Here is an 18,832-nt window from a genome sequence, read left to right on the forward strand (position 1 = left end):
CTAGCCTTACTCTGTCAGCACAACCAGGAGGAAGGCCACCTCTCTGCACGACCCGGTTTAACGACTGTTCTAGACGTCTAAGGAAGTCAGAGAGCCTCTCAGTTGGTTGTTGCTGCAACAAACGAAAAGCAAAATACAACTCCTCACCTGTTTCTGCTATTCCAAAAGCATGTTCAAGTGCCTCCAAGCAGGTTTCAGGGCTAACGTCAGGATTGCCAGCGCGTGCTGCTTGGACAATCTCAAGCGCCGGGCCCCTAAGACTCTCCATCAGTCGCCGTCTTTTCTCTTTGAGGGAGCAATCACACTCTTCCACCATGAGCCGTGCTTGGCTCAACCAGTGGTCAAACTGCTCCTCTCCAGCCGGGGTGGGCAACAACCCCGAAAAGGTTCGTAAGCGGCGATAGCTTCCATGCTCACTCGAAGACTTGCTCTTGTCAAGTATCTCACTCACAGCTCGCAAAATAGCTTCTGTTGACTTAGCAACAGTATCTCCCTCTGGGAATAATGTGCACTGTTCATCTACAGGCTTATCTTTAGCCTGCTGTGGTCCAGATGACCCCTGAGCTTGTGCACTAGCTCGAAGACCTTCATCAACTGTGACCACAGACCACGGCCCTCCCCCATCAATGGGGAACACCTCAAAGGGAACCATGTCTCTCTTTACGGCCTCCTTGCATTCACACAAGACAAGAAATCTGTTTTGCCGTAAACTTAGTGTTCGGCCTCTGACACGAACACGTCCCAGACTCTTCACTGTTTGCATAGTCTCCTCAATAACTGCTGCAGTTACATCTTCTTGCATGAGCACCAAGACTGCATGAGCCTCATCTACTGACTCCCCTTGGCACCAACCCTTTAACTCTAATACCAACTCGTCTCGAGTTCCCATGTTAAAGAGAAAAACTTTTCACCATTTACGGTTTCAACAGAATACTTTTCACAAGATAATGCACAAAAAACAAGAAACCCACACAATAATCCTGATCCCAGCGGTGCCTCCAATTTATGTAGCGCCTCTCTAGTGCGTACAGCTATAACGAGAGGTGGCTAACCTGAGTTCTTTTAAGTATTCACAGAACCTGGGGTTTCTCTACGAAATTTAAATAAATGTCCCTTTAAACCCTGCATTGACTAATACACTTATAATATCAGAACAGTCAATAAACACACCAATTAATTGAAAAATATATAGAACATTTACTTAGCAAAATAGAAGGAATTATTTACACATTCTGTTCAGTTTCTTTTGAACCAATAAATGCATTCAACATTCAATAAAAACGTCAAACTTAAATATCTCCTATGGGCCCCAATAATTAACCTACAGCCGGCAAGAAAACAAAATAATATGATACTCCAGTCCAATCGTTGCAGGCCTGAACGCTGCTCGGGAACGCTGTAGCCTTAAACAAATGGCCGTTTCACCTCAAGGGCAAAATAAAAAGCGGTACCTTTTGCTGATGGAGTCAACCACTCACACAGTCAAGGACGCAGGAGAAGAAGATGAGAAGAGGTGATTCGCCTGGAAGACGAGGGGAAACACGCAGCAGACGATGCAGGCACAGCCCTCACACACAGCGCTGACCAGCTCCGTCGGCTCTCTGTCCTCGTCGTCCGCTCACAGCTTCACGCAGGCTCTGCTAATTGAGTTCGCGGGTTGCTAGCTTCTTAGCATGGCACAGGCGAAAGCATTAGCCACTGTATTAGCAGCTCACTCGGCTAACGTCAGTCCTCGGTTGAGTTTTCCACTCAAACTCACCAACTTCACCACCATTCAGGTTTTGGAAAAGAGTCCTTGTCGAGCACTTTCACTGAACGATGATAAAAGCTGGCTTAACAGTCCGCAGTGTACACCTGCATCTCTTTCGCTCGTCTCTCTCTCTCCACCACGTATCCCTCACGTTTTCCTCTCACCTCATTTCCTGTCCATTCACCGGAGATGTGATCACTTCCCTCACAAAAGGTTACAGAAATAAAATATACAACTTTTGTCTTTTTCTTTCTTAAACAATTTTAAACGTCAAACCTCATTTGCTGTTTAACGAATTTTTAACAAATACCATTTACGAACTATGAACTTATTTATTTCCGCATACATTACATGAACAGATTTTAACAGGGTTACATCAAATTAAAAAAAAAAAAGTGTCATATCTGTCTTGGGGTGCATATGGCTGCACATCCTCTTTTAATCCATGAGATGTCAGTGTTGTACTACAAACAGTTAGCATGTCCCAAACAGTTGACTCAAAGGCGCCTTTGAGAGTCACTTGGCAGCACCTGACTCAGAGCTAAACACTGGTACATTTGGATGGAAAATCAGACTGTAACTCAGGCTTTAAGAAACATTCCATGTCAAATTATTTAAACTTTTCCGTCAAAATATACTTTTTTTTTTTTTTTTTTTAAAGAAGCTTTTTAAACTGAAATGGTTTGCCAGTAATTCATGGAGCTAACATGGAGGCCACTGTTGATCTCTTTGATGCCAAAATAGACAGAGCAAAGCCTAAAGTAAAACAATATCTCAAGCGATCGTTTATAACATCTCAGACAGACTGCCAGCAGCGGTTGCAGTGCGGTCAGGTTGAGGTGAGGTTTTTGGGGTTTGCCAGTTCAACCTCAAGTTTAGCTTAAGTGGACACTGAGGTTTGGGCTCATTTGTATGGGTTTAGAAATGGAGCAGGAAATGGGGAAACTTATTGAGCAACATGCAGTTCTTTTAAATTGTGAAAAGATGGACAGGACATCAGTTAACAGGATGTCAAAAATGGGTTGTGTGTGTCTAAATAGTGTAAACACAGAGAGCACCCTGTTCTGTGCTCTGGTTTTGCTTGTCAAAACAGTTAATTTGGACATCAAATCAAGTATATAAACACGCAATTTGAGCACTGCAGTAATAAAATAATTTCCATCCATTGAAGTTCTTAGCAGAACACACTGCTTTAATTTCCCAATTTAACTCTGAAAATTTAGAGCGTGTCCCCATGGGCAGGGTGGGGTCATTGCAAGCACAATGAATGGGAAGGTATTACACAGCATGACTAGAGTCTGTCTCTGTGTCTACATCTATGCGCCCCGACTTCTGCCCTTGTGAGATCATTGGCCACTGACAGGGAATTGGCAGCAGCCTGCTCTCACTGAGTGATTCCCCACTGGGACAACCTGCCAGGCAGCGAGCTTGCCAGCTACCCTCTCATGCATTTCTCAACAGAGTGGCTGGTGCCAGCTCGGCAAGTCTGGGTGGATGCCACACAGAGCTTCCTTAGCTATCCCAGACACCTGAACTAGCACAGGAAACGAGGAGGGGGCATGGATAGCATGGTGGAGGGATGGGGGGGTAGGGGGCTCTGTTTAATAGCCAGCAAACAGCCACTGCAGCTGTTGTGGCCTTTCTCACAACCATTCCACTGTTCAGGCTTCCAGTACAGCACTAATTAAAGCTGTGCCCATCTCTCTGCTTGCCAGAACTTTCTTTTCACGCATACATTTAGTGCACATGCAATCTCTCAGACTCAAAGGCCATCCCCAAATCTACAGAATCTGTGTCTGTGCCCCTTACAATATATTTCCACCCAAAAATGTACCAGTTTATCTCAGGTTTGTGGTTGAGAGTAAAGCAAACCTTTAAGATGTGGGCCATAAACTCTAAATAAAAAACTGATAGAAGATTAACAAAATGAGGATTACTGTATAACTGGATCATAATTACCTAGTGCGATTGTGACTTGTCATCCTTCACTTTTCTTCCTTGTGTTGTTGTCAGTTATGTATCACTTTTGGAAGGACATGCACATCTTATCTGCTATGTAAAACCAAATGGCAACGTCTGGTTATAAAAAAATTAAACCAAACACTGTGCCAGCATCTCAAATTTGTTGTTAGAAAAACGAGTTAACCCCGTTAAGCCCCTGCGTTAAAATCATAGACTGTATATAAAAGATGGAAGACACCATTTTGGCCACACCCATATTATTATATGTTTGAATTGACCATATTTGCACTGCATATAGTTAGTTCTGAATCAAAATTGTATTTCTCAACTATGCTTCTGGTGTTGGTTCCTTTAGGGGTATCTTTAATTTAAATATAAGACAATTAAAATGGCTTGCTGTGTGGTTGCACACAGTCTGCTAATTCAAGATGGCGCCAGTATCTGTGGCCTGCCTTCTGTCTCTACAAACTGTGGTTGTTTTCCTGCTGTTTTGGTTGCTTGTTATACTTGTTACACTGAACGTCAACTCTCTACTGGTTTATGATCGCCAAACATACGTCTATCATGCGTATGTTGGGAACATTTCAGCCAAGACAGGCAGAGGACCTTCTACCTTCCACCTCCTTTGGGTATACCGGCTTACCTCTGTCGTTTTCCGGCTCTATAAGCACGCAGAAGGTGCAGACACGCAGTGGCAGGCTGATAAAACTTAAAACCAGTTTGGCGTGCTCTCCTGTCGCTTTCTCTGGAGATACTGGGTCGGCATCTCTTCGCATTATTTCGTGGAGCTTCCTGGATCTGATTGCCTCCTCTCTGGTTCCTGTGGTCGGCTTGGATGAGGTGCGACTGACAGGTCTCTCCTTTCCCTACCTCTGCGGCCGTGGGGTGAACCTATGCGACGAACCTACACACATCAGGCAGGTTGACGCATTCTGTGCTTTTAAATGCTCTCTTAAAATACATTGCTTTTCTTTGACTTTTAACTCAGTCTGAGATGTTGGTTCTTATTGTTTATTGTTTTAACTGTGGTTTTACTTTTTTATATATGTATTTTAAACCTGTTTGCTCTTACTTGTGTACAGCACTTTGGCTAATGGCATTGATTTTGAAGTGCTTTATAAATAAAATTGAGTTGAGAATTGAGTTGAGTTACTTGTCCTGCAGCATGCCTAAGAAGACTGTGCTCCAGTTTGGGTGAGTGAGAGTATTCTTTTAGTATTTTTTATCAGGTATCTGTGTCTGCATGATCTGCTCATACAGTCTATGGATACAGCCTGCTAACCAAACTAGCTAGTGTTAGCTGATCCACAGGTTGAGTGGGTGATCCATGACTTGCAAGGCTATTGCAACTGCCCAGGTTTAAATCCATCCTGGGTTGCTTGTTGTGTCCTTCCCTTGCTCTTCCTCCCACCTTTCCTGTCATTATAAAGGCTAAAAAGCCTCCCAAAATATTTTTCAAAAAGCAATACGATTACCTCTGGCTCCAAGTACAAGATTGTCATGACTGTAAAGTTAAAGTCAAGGCTTCACAATGCTATCTCACAAACCAATAGATGGCACTGTGATGGCTATGTCCACCTTTTCTATGTATGAACTGAGCTAAAATATATAGTAAAACTTTCAAAGGCTCCTTCTTTGACTTGCAAATGTGAGAATGTGAGACACCCCAAGGTCTTATTTTAATCATTGATTAATCTGGTCTTATTTGTTGTTATTCAACAGCTAACACAGTAGTCTATGGATTGTGAGAAAATGATTAAAAATAGCCTTTGTCTTTTATGTAAACATAACATATATGTTTTTTTTTTCCCAGAGCCATCATGATGACACAGAAGACAACTGAGCAATGAATAATATCCTATGAGCAGTGGAAACCAACCAATGTTTGCTTGATGAATAACATGTAACAATGAACTGATTGTCAGAATTGTTGATAATTACACTAATTATTGCAAATCATTTCTGCACTAAAACAAAACAACCTCTTCCCTGAGCGCGCTGTAGGACACACACTCTGTAAAGAAACAGAAATATATTGCCTTCCATAGCAGCCGGGCCCTGGTTGCTGCCCTGTGTGTTGGCTTCCAAGAGGAACCTTTGGTCCCAACCACTTCCCTTCACCTTCTCTGGAGTGGGCATTCCAATATAGATTAGCTGGAAATCTTTCCTGTTCTACCGAGGATAATCCTCCGAACAAGGCTGCTCGGCTCTCATATTAAGAATGATTTAGGCACAGTGAATTCCGGTCAGGTTGAGCCTCTGCTTTCATGTTATGATGTGGCTGTTTCAGTTCTTGTACGTACACTGTGGAGAGAATGGGAGCTGACAGAAGAAAGGGGAGGAAAGGCCAACTCTCTGTTTTCTTAAAACTGAGTTCAAAGTCATCATGTGGATTTGAAACATGAATTAGGGTCACTGTTACACTGCAGCTCCATCCATTTCAAAGAAAGAGGAAGTGTGGGTGTGTGCAGAATGAAGGGTGCCTGGGAGTTAACTTTTAAGACGTTTGAGGTCCTGGGGATATTTCTACATCAGGTTTTCCTTCAGCCTCACACACATACACGCACACATGCACGCTACCCACCACATAGCAGAGCGTTCATCGGGACTGCGTTAGTATGAATGGGAATTACAAGAAAGCACGAGTGCACATGGGCTTTTTTTCCTTCTGGGGTCACGCAGTGGAGAGTATTTACTCCACATAATGTGATTTAAAAGTGACTGAGAGGACACTGCTGCCTTTAAGATAACAGGAAGCTTTAATTATCCTGGTGTCAAAATTGGGTTAAGTGGGTTAGTCAAGCTGCTGTGATGTGACTTTTATTTGGAAAGTGAAACAAATGAGAGTTGTTCATTTCTTTTCTCTCTCTCTCACTTTTTTTAAAATTCAAAAAACTACACTAAACTACACACCAACGGAGCCAATATTTATTTAGTTCAGCTCATTTCAGTCAGGTTCATAAAAGAAACCTGGGGAGATTGCTGTCACACTCTCTCCACTCTAGGGCAGATTTTGTAGGCAGAGGCAAGCATGAGAAAATGTCTTCCTAACAAGATTTATAATTTTACGCCAAGGGTTCAAGCTTTGGCTCGTTTCCCCTGAGCGGGACTGGTCAACATTTTGAATTTTAATTCATTCATGGAAACACTGCTCTGTGTTCTTCCTTACGGCGAGTGTGTGTCAGAGGAGATGGGTCCAATCGGAACATAATACGAGAATTAGCTGTGGAAAAGCCTCCTCCGATGGAGCACGGGGAGAAAAACACTGGCTTGTTTCAAACGAAAGTGAAAAGGACAGTATGGGGAAGGACAGGGGGTTTTTAGTGGTTTTACAGTTCAGTGGTGGTGTTTGAAAGCGCGGGCCTTTCAGCAACTTGGGTGGCATGGTTGTTCCTTGCATCTCTGTTAATGTATTGTCATTGGCTCTATGCACTTGTCAGCATCACTGCTCACTTTCTCAGGATAAATGTTGATTTTGCTTTATATAAGGTAAGCCGAGGCAGCAGCTCTTTGATTCGTGAAATTGCCATGGCCTCGTTGTGAGAGCTTGTGTCACTGCAGACGTCCAAATTCCTCTGACATGTTTATTGTTGTCTTTTATTTTGCCGAGGTCATTCTGCGTGGCTCTAGCGCCGCTGCTCCCCTTTTGCTACTCCTCCATGAGAAATCTTGTGTGTCGTGTAAACAGAGGACCAGAAAATAACAAGCACAAGAAAAGGGAAAATTTCCACCCTGGCGTCATTCTCCTTTTTTTTTTTTCTCTCCTTCCTTCGCCCCCTTCAGTGTACCCACTACTTGTTGTCCTTTATTTGTAGCCTAAGTGCCTTGGCATTAAATCTTATTATTTTTTGGTAAATAAACCAGTTTCTGGTAGGAATTACACACAACTTGGTGTGAGGTCCTTTTCAGAAAGGGGCCTGGATCCTTTTATCTAAAATGTTTTCTATTTCTGCTTTTGTAAGACACTTTTGAGTGCTTTGAAAGAGAGAAACCAGGTTTTTCTTGCGTTTCTGGGGGTGAGGTTGGGGATTTTTCTCAGCATTGTGGTGAGATTTATTCTAAGAGCCTGCATTTTTTTCCTGATTTCCCTCTTTGTTCTCTGTAAGTAGTTCCAGGTCCCCCCTCACTCTCACACACACTCATCTGTGTGTGCGTAAATGCGCACAAAGCTCTGTGATTTTGCACATGGTCGTACGTGTGTGCATGCGGGGCACATGTGTGAATGTATGCGCGTGAGGGTGAGGCGGGGACCCGATGTGACACCTGCTGTTGGGATGAATAGGGTCAGTGGCAGGGCCCTTCAGCAGGCAGCAGCTGCTTGTTCTCACTACAAACCCGACTCCCCGTGAGCATCAAAGCCTCTGGGACTACAACCCAGGGCCCTGACACAACACACAGTGCCCTCTACCACCATCTCCTATCATTCCAGTTAATAACCTCAAGTATTGCAACCCCCCCCCAGGTCACGATCTTAATCATTCGGAAGGAAACTTGAAATTGACCTGAGAAAAACATCAAAAACAAACTTCAATTTCCATTCTTGTGCTCTCTGAAAGCAGGAAGAGGTTTCCAGACAGCTGCTGACAGACAAGGATTCCTGGTATTTGGTTGGTCTGACCTGTCTGTGCTCTCTTGCTGTGTGGTAGTCTGCCCTGCGTGTGACTTAGTAGGTCTGAAAAACATTCCCTGTGGCATAACAGAGGGAGAGGGCAGAAGATAAACAGTGAGGTATGAAAACATCAGTCTGTGCTTTAGCTGCTTCCAAAGTGAGTGCATCACATTTGTGCCATCTGTTTAGACAGATTTTAATTAGAAATTAAGAAAAAATAGCATCGTTATAACCCATAATCACATGGTAGACTTACAAAGTCCACATCCTTTCACAGCATTTCCTTTCACCAGCATTCTTCAGAGTTCAGAGTGAAGGTGGGACAGACCCAGCATCTTCCCTTATCTATCCACCAGAGGTCAGCCTTTTATTAATAAATTCTGAAGCCTTACAAAACTGAGAAAAATTTACATTAACATGAAAAAAAAAACAACTAATAAATTACTAATGATGCACATGCGATATAACAATTATTTTTGCAGCACTGCGTTGGACAAAGTCGATTCAACATGCAAAAATAGTGTGTGGTTCTGAGATGAGTCGCGGCAGTGAACCCTCCTGCTGTTCATTTGGGCTCAAGCATACTATTAAAGTATACACAGTGTGGTCCTGCTGCAGTGCACTTGTTAAATGAAAGGTTTGTCCACTCGACACTAAACAGGCAACTGATGGCGCTGTGAACATTGAAAATGCAACAAGATTTCCAGCTGAGCTGAAAATTCTTAACAAAACAAATAACTTGGCTGAAAGTGTTCCCGCCTGTTTTTACAGTTGCGGTTTTGTTTTGTTTTGTTTTTTTGCTTATTAAAATACTCCTTATGTTGCATGCCCCTGTTATTTGACCCACGTAGTTTGTAGGAAGTTGAGCTAAGATGGTGGTGGCAGGAGTCCGGTCCTTTTGCTGAGTTTGTAGTTGAAGTACGCGAGAGCCTTGGACTGTGGGGCTCTCCTGGGCCGGCAGGTGCGCCCATTGCCGAAGTATCCCTCCAAACAGTGACAGGTGTAGGAACCATCATTGTTGAAGCACTGAGCGTGGCGGCTGCACTGGTGAGACCCGGTTAAACATTCGTCCTTATCTTTGTAAAAGAAGAGAAGGGAATAATAGTTTCTTTGGTGGGAATTTGATAAAGGTGTCTTAAACAGTTGCTTAACACATTATATTGATCAGTAAGGAGAGAGGAGAAGGTTTTGGGACTGGCTGCTTGAAACCTGCACAAGAGATGATTTTGCAGTGCTCATCACACAGATGAAAACAAAAACAGCTTGTGGGTGAACCCACAGCTGAGTGGGTGAGCTATGAGTGATCATCAAATAAACATGGTCTCTGGATTCTCTGCTGCCAAAGCACATCTTCACATGATCCCTCTCTCTGCCAATTAATGCAGATGAGGAGAACATGTGGAGATGTGCTGTGATCCATTTAGTCATTTACGGGGCTGACATGGAACAAATTTGAATGAATTCTTAAAAAATTCTTATCACTCCTGTTTTCACTTTGGTGGGAAATGTTTTATCGCCATCGCTCTCTCGCCATATTTCAGATTGTCTCAATATGTGAGCATACCCAGCCATTCGAGTACAAAAAGGCACCACAATTCTGTGAATTACACACACTTGACGCTCTGCAACACTGAGGATGTACTGAATATTAAGGTTCATGTTTTTACCTCGACATTTCTCCGAGCCCTCCAGCGTCCCCATCGCAAAGCCCTGCTTGCACACACATACGAAGCTGCCAAAAGTGTTCTTGCATGTCCGCCGTGGTGGACATGCACCCTGCCGACACTCGTTTACATCTGAAACACAACACAAATAAATGCACAACACTGAAACTTTTGGCCTTTTGGGTGACACAGCAGTTCATTCACTTCAAAACACCTTACATAGACTTACATTCATTTCTTGGAGATTTACTCTAATTTAAACAACTTCTTGCTTAATTATGACCCTTACCCTAATCTTACCCTAACCCTAAAACGTATTCATTTTAAAGACCTTTCTTTTACCCTGTGAGGAAGATGTGACCCCATAATGTGACTATGTGAACACAGTCCCCCCACTACGACACCGTAACACCTGGACCCCACCCCTAGCATTTCCAGGACAAGGTGCTTTCTTGTCTTTGCTCAAAACAGCAATTACCTTCTAAAAGACACAAATGAGTACCTTGACATCGTGCCTTTGTACTGATGCTTTGAAAGGTGCACTGTTAAAAGACAAGGAATGACCCGAGCACATAAATATTCAGGTGTGCACCATGAACTTGTGCACGGATTTCGGCACGGTGGGACAGTGGTCACTTCCTGTTTCGAACCCAGCTGGGGCCTTTCTGGAGTTTCCTCCAGTACTCCTCCCACAATCCAAAAAACATACATGTCAGGTTAAATGGTGATTCAAAATTGGCTATGAGAGGTAGATAAAGTGTAGAGAATAAAGCGCTGTATAAATGCCAGTCAGTTTCATTCATTTTTAGGATACATGTCAGAACTGTTCATTGTACCAGGCTGTAAATATGCTTTTCAGAGCTGTAAAGTTGGGCATTTTAAAATGGGAGTCTATAGGGATTGACTCACTTTTGGAGCCAGCCTCAAGTGGCCACTAGAGGAACTGCAGTTTTTGGCACTTATGAGTTGGCTACAATCATCCTCTTAGCTGAGGGCTGCATAGATGGGTAGGAGAAGATCCTACTGAAAATAAAATACAAAACATGAACATCTCACTTAAAAAAAATTATATAAAAAATGATGGTGTAGTAGTTTATTTTCTGAGACTGTGAACTTAATTCAAAATCATACATTTTAAAGGCTAAATGTGAGTTGTCCATAAACATCTCTTTGAGCTACACTTTGAACTAGCACTTGCAAAGTGTAAGCAGCACTGGAACTCTGTCTCTATGGTGATCCGCCTTTTTAGCTTGAAGTGCTGAAATTAGTTAAGTTCATCACACAATTAATTTAGGAATTTCTAATATTTAGCCCCAATCCTGAGAGCGATAAAGGATTTTTTTTTCTTTTTTTGCATTTAATTATGTTAAATGTCTAAGTACTTGTCACCTGCAGATTTTAGTTGCCTTTAATAATAATAATAATGCCTTAGACTTATATAGTGCTTTTCAATGTACTCAAAGATGCTTTACAATTCCATGCACTATTCTCTCCACCTTGGATGTTGAATAGTTCCCACCAAGAGAGTGTGAGAGTGTCTCCTTAACAGCTATGAACGAAGTTTGCTTCATTACAGGACAGGACTCCTGTGGTTTGACACTGAGGAGAGAGGCCAGTCTATGTTTTTCTTCACTTTAGGCGATTAAAGGTTTTTTTTTAACCACTGGGTGGGCAGATCAGTGGACCTCCGGTAACTCTAGCTGCAGGTAGTTAATATAATGTGCATGAGAAGTTGTGCTTTACATCTACCTTTACAAAACACACAATCTACTGAGTGTGTTGGCTTTATTTTTGCTTTTAAGCTTGGTACAAACATTTACTGATAGATTCATCTATGAGACATAGTTCTGATTAGGTATTCAGAGCTGATAGTCAGTTGATGATTAAAAATCATCTGTAAAAGTCTGCCTTTAACTTAACTTCTCAAAAAGACACACACAGAGTTACTAAGTGTAAACCTGTGATAATAAAAAAGTTTTGAGTCTGTATTTGAACGTAGACACAGTTGTAACTGACCTCAGGTCAGCAGCCAGCCTGCTCCAAAGAGCAGGACCACAGTAACTGAAAGCACCCTCAGCACACTTTGATCAAATTCTGGGAACAGTTTTTTTTTTTTTTTTTTAAGCCTGTCATGTCTGGCATTTTTCGCAATCAGAACGATGATCCGAATGCACTGATGTACCAAACATATTTGCTCTATAAGTTGTCTATAGGCTATTCTTGTTAATGTTTGTATTTTTATTTATTTATCTTTTTATTTAGTTATTTATGCCAGGTCTGACAGGCAACAAGGAAGGGGAAAGAATGGGGGAGGGGGGGGGGGGGGGGGGGGGGTAATTCTGGGAACAGTTGAAAGATCTCCACCTGATCACCTGAGATGTCTGGGGGGCCAAACCAAGGAGTGCTTTATGAACTAAAAGAAGGATTTTAAAAGTGATTCTGTGTTCAATTGTGAGACAAAAATGAAGTGATTTCAGTACTGGAGTAATATGTTTAAATTTCTGCATACATGTGAGGCTGCTGAATTGTGAACAAGTTGAAGTCGTCCTACTGATAAATTTGTATAATCATGCAAACAGAGCATTACAGTAGTCTAACCTGCTCGATATGAACGCATGGACCAAAACCTCAGAATGAGTTTGACATAAGAATTTTCTAACTTTTGATATATTTTGAAGTGATAGAAAGCAGATCTGGTGACATTGTTAATATGATTATCAAAACTGAGATCACTGTCCAAAATAATGATAAGGTTCCTGACTTGCTCACTGTGCTTCAGAGACAGGGATCGTAAATATAAACAAATTTGCTGTCTGGCTTTTTTGGACCAACAACAACTATTTCAGTCTTGTTTTAGTTCAGTTTTGAGACTTCCAGCTGTTAATGTAATCAATGTAGCTTATTGTGAACACGGGTTAGATCATCAGAGGAAAATGATAAGCGCAACTGCATAAGAACTGCATAAGAATGATAGACTATATTGTGATTCCTTATGACAGTACCAAGCGGGAGCTTGAAGGTCGAAGAGTAATGGACCAAGAACAGACCCTTGAGGAACCCCTGATTGAATTTTTATTTATGCAAATCTAATACTACCAATAGAAACATAAAAACTTCTACCCTTTAGGTATAATGAAAACCAACTGAAAACCTGACCTGTTAAACCAACTGAATTAAAATGCATTTTAATTCAAATGTAATGACCCAGAGAGTCAAAGGCAGCAGTGAGATCAAGCAGAGCCAAGACTCAAACTCTGTGTGTCGCTGTTGATCTTCAGGTCATAAGAGCTGTTTTTGTGCTGTGACTGAGATTCATCCAGTTATTTATAAAGGTTTTTTTCAAATATTTTGCCAAGGAAAGAAAGATTAGAAATAGGTCCATAATTATTAATCACCAATGGATCAAAGTTATTTTTCTTGAGTAGTGGTGTATTTACAGCAAAGAGCTGTTGATAATATTTACTACATGATTTATAAATCAAAGAGATTTGAGCAGTTTGGTGGAAAAAGGATTAAGTAAAGCAGCAGTTCAGTCTGATTATCAGGTGAAGGAAAAACAGTGAAAAGTTAGAATTTAAACACAATGACACACTAAGGGTATTTCTAAGAAGGCACTACCTTCACAGGTCTTGTTGTCAGCAGCCAGGTGGAGGCCACGGGGACACAGACAGCGCACCGCACCCCCCCTCTCCATCTGGCAACCAAACTGGCAGCGCAGGGAGGAACATGCGGCCTCTCCTGGAAGACAGACAGGGAAACACTGGCAGAGGATCGGTCAGAGGGTCACACGCGCCGTCATGCCACCACACAGTACACGAGTACAGACTCTGCAACACTCAGACCAGTAATAAAGATGTAAACAGAAATGATAACTGAACCCTACTCAAAAAGAGAAATCTTACATGAATCACTAATTTATGCTCTTTGCTCTTGAACCTGTCACCGCCAAGGTTTGTTATGATATCACTTTCCATAATATAAACTGTAAATTTCAGTCATAAACATTTATGCGAGCCTAAAAGGATGTATAAACTGAGTCCTCAGATACTTAAACCTCCTATTATGGTATAAAGACGGTAGAAGGCTTTTTGTAGAAACCTGATCGGAGCATGCGGGCTTTTCTTCGTGTGGAGTTTAAATGTTCCCCTCCAAAGGAAATTACTCACTGGTGCAGGTGTATCCATCTGCACTGAGTGTGTATCCAGGTTCACAGTAACAGCGATAGCTACCGTGTGTATTCATGCAGCGCTGGGAACACGGCCTCTCCGGCAAACCGCACTCATTCACATCTGGAGTCAATATGAAACATTATTCAAGCGGCAGATAGAAATCCTTGTGGTAAATGATGCAGAGTGACGCAGGTAATGGTTAAGAAATTAAAAACATGAGACAGACAATGATTTTGTGAATGATACTCTACCGTCATTGCACTGCGGTCCTTTATATCCCGTGGAGCATGAACACTTGTCTGGTCCCACACATTTTCCATTTATACAGGACCTCTTGCACATTGCTGTGGACAACAACAGACACACTGTAACTTCAGTATTTTGGTGTAAGCCACGTAAAGCAGTCTTCTTTTTTTTTTGTGAACAGGACAATGGTAAAAAACTTCATAGTGGCCATCTTAGCAAGCAGGATCATGAGTTTTTGGACAATGACATATTTTCTTTTAAAGAGGACTTTTGCATACACAGTCCACCATTTTCAGAGGCTCAAAAAGTAATTGGACAAGTGACTGACATGCAATTTCACGGCCAGGTGAAGCCTGCTCCCTCATTATTTCATTACAAATTAGGCAGGTAAAAGATTTTGGGGTGAGTCCAAGTGTTGAACTTGCATTTGGTAACCGTTCACTGGAAATGTCAATATGAGGTCCAAACAGATGCAAGTACCAGTGAGGGAGGTTATCATTAGGCTGAAAAATTAAAATAAACCTATCACAGTGCCCAAATCAACAATCTTAAAAAGAATGAATAGTCAGCACGGTTTCATAAAAAAAAAAAAACGCTTTGGAAAGATGAAACCAAGATTAACTTGTAACAGAATGATGGGAAGAGGAAAGACTGGAGAAGGAGAGAAACAGCATGATACCAAAGCATATTGTGTCATCTGTCAAACATGGCGGAGACAATGTTATGGCATGGGCATGTATGGCTGCCAGTGAATCCGGGTCACTAGTGTTTATTGATGATGTGACTGCTGATAGAAGCAGGAGGATGAATTGTGACGTTCACAGGGAAATACAAAACTGATCGGACATCTTTTCATAGTGCCAATGGATACATTTATTCATGTTTTCCTGCTGCATTTTGAAACAGTGTTGATAACACTAGAAGCTGCGGAGCCATATAACCAACACAATGTGCTGGAAAACAACTAAAAAGCCTCATAAAGCCAAGAGGAATAGTTAATTCTCTGCACACATTTTTACAATACAGCCATTTGATCATTGCTACTATACAAATAATGAATATTGCTGCTTCAAATGTACAAATACACTAATATGCATTTCAACATAAAAAGCTACCTTCACATTGAAATTGGAAAATGAATCAGGAATAACACTGTGCTTCAGGATGTTATATGGCTTATTATGCAGTATGTGTCATAACATCTCAAATTTCTTTCTTCTAATGTTGTTTCACTGAGCTGATAAGGGAGATGTGTGATAGTTGTTGTGGTATTACTGAATTGCAGAATGACTTACGCTCACAAATATTGTTCACATTCTTCCATCCAAAACAACAGGAAGTGATCTGACCATAGCTGCAGAGACCCCGAGTTTGCTCTGGTTCATCCTCCACTGGCCTGTGGAGGCTGGGACAAGAGGTTATCACATTATTAATCATCACCAGACCTCCAGGGCTTTAGCACAAAGCCCATCTAATGCCTGGGAGGTAGGCAGTGCAATTAATCACCAGGAAAATTTGTCGACTATTTGCCCTTCCTTTGATGGTTTTCCCAGAAGCAGCTGTGAAATTGTGATAATAATATTAGACAAAACTCACACACACAAACAGAGATTAAAATGTGAAAAATATTAGGTAAAATATCCTATTTACGTGCAATAGGTGTAGGGTGAAAATGGTTCACTGTGCAATAAAAAGGGTGTGATTTTGGACAAAGAGTCCATGAGACTATTTATTCAGATAGAATATATAGGGACACTGACACAAAATGTCACTGCTTACAGCTACAGCTATTCTTGGGATTCAGAAAACTGTTTCATAAACACCGAGAGACAAGAGGAAAAAGAAAAGAAGGAATGGGGGAACATATAGAAAGATAGAAAATTCCAGACTAGTTCTGAGATCAGATCAGAAGCCGGGAGCCTCGCGATGCCAAAGCAAACCCAGAAGCAAGAGAAAACATTTGGTGCCAAATGAGTAATTTTTATATATTTGAGCACAACCTGGTCTGTGGTTACCACTACTATTCCCTTCCTGTGTGCGTGCACCTTAAGAGCTATAGTTGGTTACACTTGGAGTCAGAAAATTTTAATGTTGATGTGTCGATGCAAATATTCACTTTTTCAATTTAAGACAAATCTGTTACTGTTATATCAGCTCAGAGACATTTTAAGAATTTTAAGAAAGAGATATGGGACTCAAGAAATCCTGAAAGACCCAGGAACCAAATGAATCAGTCCTGTTGTTGCACTGAAGCATGCCATTTTTGACATTCTCTGTGTGGTGGCAGATATATCTACTTAAATTATATGGACGAAAGTACTGGTCACCTACATGTTACACCTACAGGAGCTGTGGAGTGTATTATAGTAGTAAAGATGAAGGTTAAGTGTACTTACTGTTTTTCTTGGCTTATGGTAGCATGAATTAGACTGGCGAGTGGTTGCTGGAGGTTGCTGGCTATGGTGAGGTGAAATTACAGATTGCCATGGTTGCCTGGAGTTTGCATGGAAGACATACACTTGTCTGGAAACACTTACTACCTACCAGCCGAGTGGTTTCAAAAGGTGTAACTTTTATTTTGAAGGCAAAGGGTCTCATGCTTGGAGAGCAGTTGGCAAGTGTTTGTAGACCAGTTAGCGTAATCCATGCAAACTACACGACAGTCTACTAGAGACTAACACAAATGCAAGGAGGTTTGTCCAAACCAGTTGAGGAATACACATTTTTCCTTAGCAACTGGTGGTTGCAAGGGGGTCACTGACTGGTCTGTAGGCCTGTGTAACCGGGACCTTGTTCACTAGACTGCACACTATCACCATGATTGTCACACGTTCAAAATGGTGGACAAGGTAGCATCATGTGATTAACGTTCACGGTGTGTGCAAAACCTCAATGCATTTAGATAGATTTGGATTGGTCGTGTTAGCTTAAAATAACTGCCTGGAGGTGGTGGCTGCTGAGTGGTAAGACTTTCTTGTAGAAGGACTTTGATCAGTTTTAGACAAGTGTAAAGGACAGCTAGGTTAGCAGGAAACAGGTAAGTTTCAAAAATTAGCAATCAGTAATATCAGTACCTACAGATCACACAGTAAAACATGACTGAAAATAGTTATTTAACAAAAATATAGACAATCTTCATCTTCATATCTTTTACTTGTATTTGGATTTTTGTTTCCTTTGTATCTCTCTGGCTTTGCTTTTTCCACGACTTTAATTCCACATTATTCTAATCATGCCCATCTACTTACTTTTATTGGATCTTTCAAGATCACTTGTGCCGATTTAAAGCATCTGTACGCTGTAACTACTTATGAAACACCTTCCTCAGGCCCAGTCTTTCACAACAAAAGTCATTCCATTCTATACAGTTAAAAAAATTCTCCCTTATTTGCTTTAATAGGCAAAAGTGTATTAAAACGTCATTGCCTGCAGGATCATCATATAATGCATTTAAAGCTGCATAAATCTCCATATACTGCAATAACAGGCTATTAAACGATCTGAAACAGGGCAAGCAGTTTAATTTTATAGGTTTACACTGCACAAGAAGAAAGAGCCACAACCATTCCTTTTTTCAAAAGAAGTTTACAAAATTCTTTGGAATATACTTTTTTTTTAACCAACTAGACTAAAAATAAAACTAAAAACCTAGATGTTTTCTAGGAAGGTTCAACAAATTCAAATTTTCCTTCAACAGTAAAAAGATTTACTTCCATGAAACTCTTACCCATCCTGATGATCAGCCAGAGAAAAGAAAACAAACTGCAACACCAACATGAAGACTTGTCGGCTTATTTCAGTCATTTTCTTCCACCACAGTTTCTTTTAGAACCCTTGAACTACATGTTAGTTTCCTCTATCCTCCTAAATGTTCTCCCTGTTAAAGAGGCACTCGTTTTGCAGTGTCTACGTGTTTTAAAAATAGTATCTTGCATGCCAAGGGGCATTTAAGTGTGTGTGTGTTTGAAGAGTTGGGGGGGGGGTAATTGTAAGGTGCTGAGAGCAAGAGGTGTGACAGCTCACCTGTGTGAGAGAAGCAAAATACAGAGTGACGCACAAAGAGAGGCAGGAATATGGATGAAAAGAGAGAAATAAAAGAGGCGTGGAGCTGTGAGAATTTCACAGAACTAAAAAAAAAAATTACACCACTAGTCAGTGGCCACTTACTGGCCTGTTCCAGTTCATATCACACTGCCATCAAAAGCAGATATAAACTTTGTGCTACTGTCATTGTTCTTACAATGCATGAGTTTAAAGTTAAAGTGAGTTTGAGTGATAAACTGGCCTGGCTGCAGTTCACATTGAAAACATCCCATGGAGACACAACTGCAAGACACAAGTGCTGCATTTGCAAAATGAACACAAAGCAAGACCTGTAGCATGAAGAAAGACTTTGGCTTGTCCTTCAGGTTTTACCCCGGGTGTTCAGTAT

The 18,832-nt window shown here is 41.3% G+C and overlaps 1 protein-coding gene across 1 annotated transcript; it reads right to left on the minus strand.

The window, feature by feature from the left end:
• Positions 1-8,972: 8,972 nt before the first annotated feature.
• LOC115789716 (nephronectin) lies at positions 8,973-18,264 on the minus strand. The gene is made up of 7 exons (XM_030743260.1): positions 18,128-18,264; positions 15,696-15,805; positions 14,406-14,498; positions 14,152-14,274; positions 13,604-13,723; positions 9,989-10,117; positions 8,973-9,397 (listed from the first exon to the last, which is right to left on the minus strand). Exons 1-7 carry the CDS (start codon positions 18,202-18,204, stop codon positions 9,189-9,191), a joined length of 861 nt encoding a protein of 286 aa, XP_030599120.1. The 5' UTR covers positions 18,205-18,264; the 3' UTR covers positions 8,973-9,188.
• Between the last annotated feature and the right edge of the window lie 568 nt (positions 18,265-18,832).

This window comes from Archocentrus centrarchus, chromosome 1 (assembly GCF_007364275.1).
Source record: "Archocentrus centrarchus isolate MPI-CPG fArcCen1 chromosome 1, fArcCen1, whole genome shotgun sequence".
Classification (NCBI taxonomy): domain Eukaryota; kingdom Metazoa; phylum Chordata; class Actinopteri; order Cichliformes; family Cichlidae; genus Archocentrus; species Archocentrus centrarchus.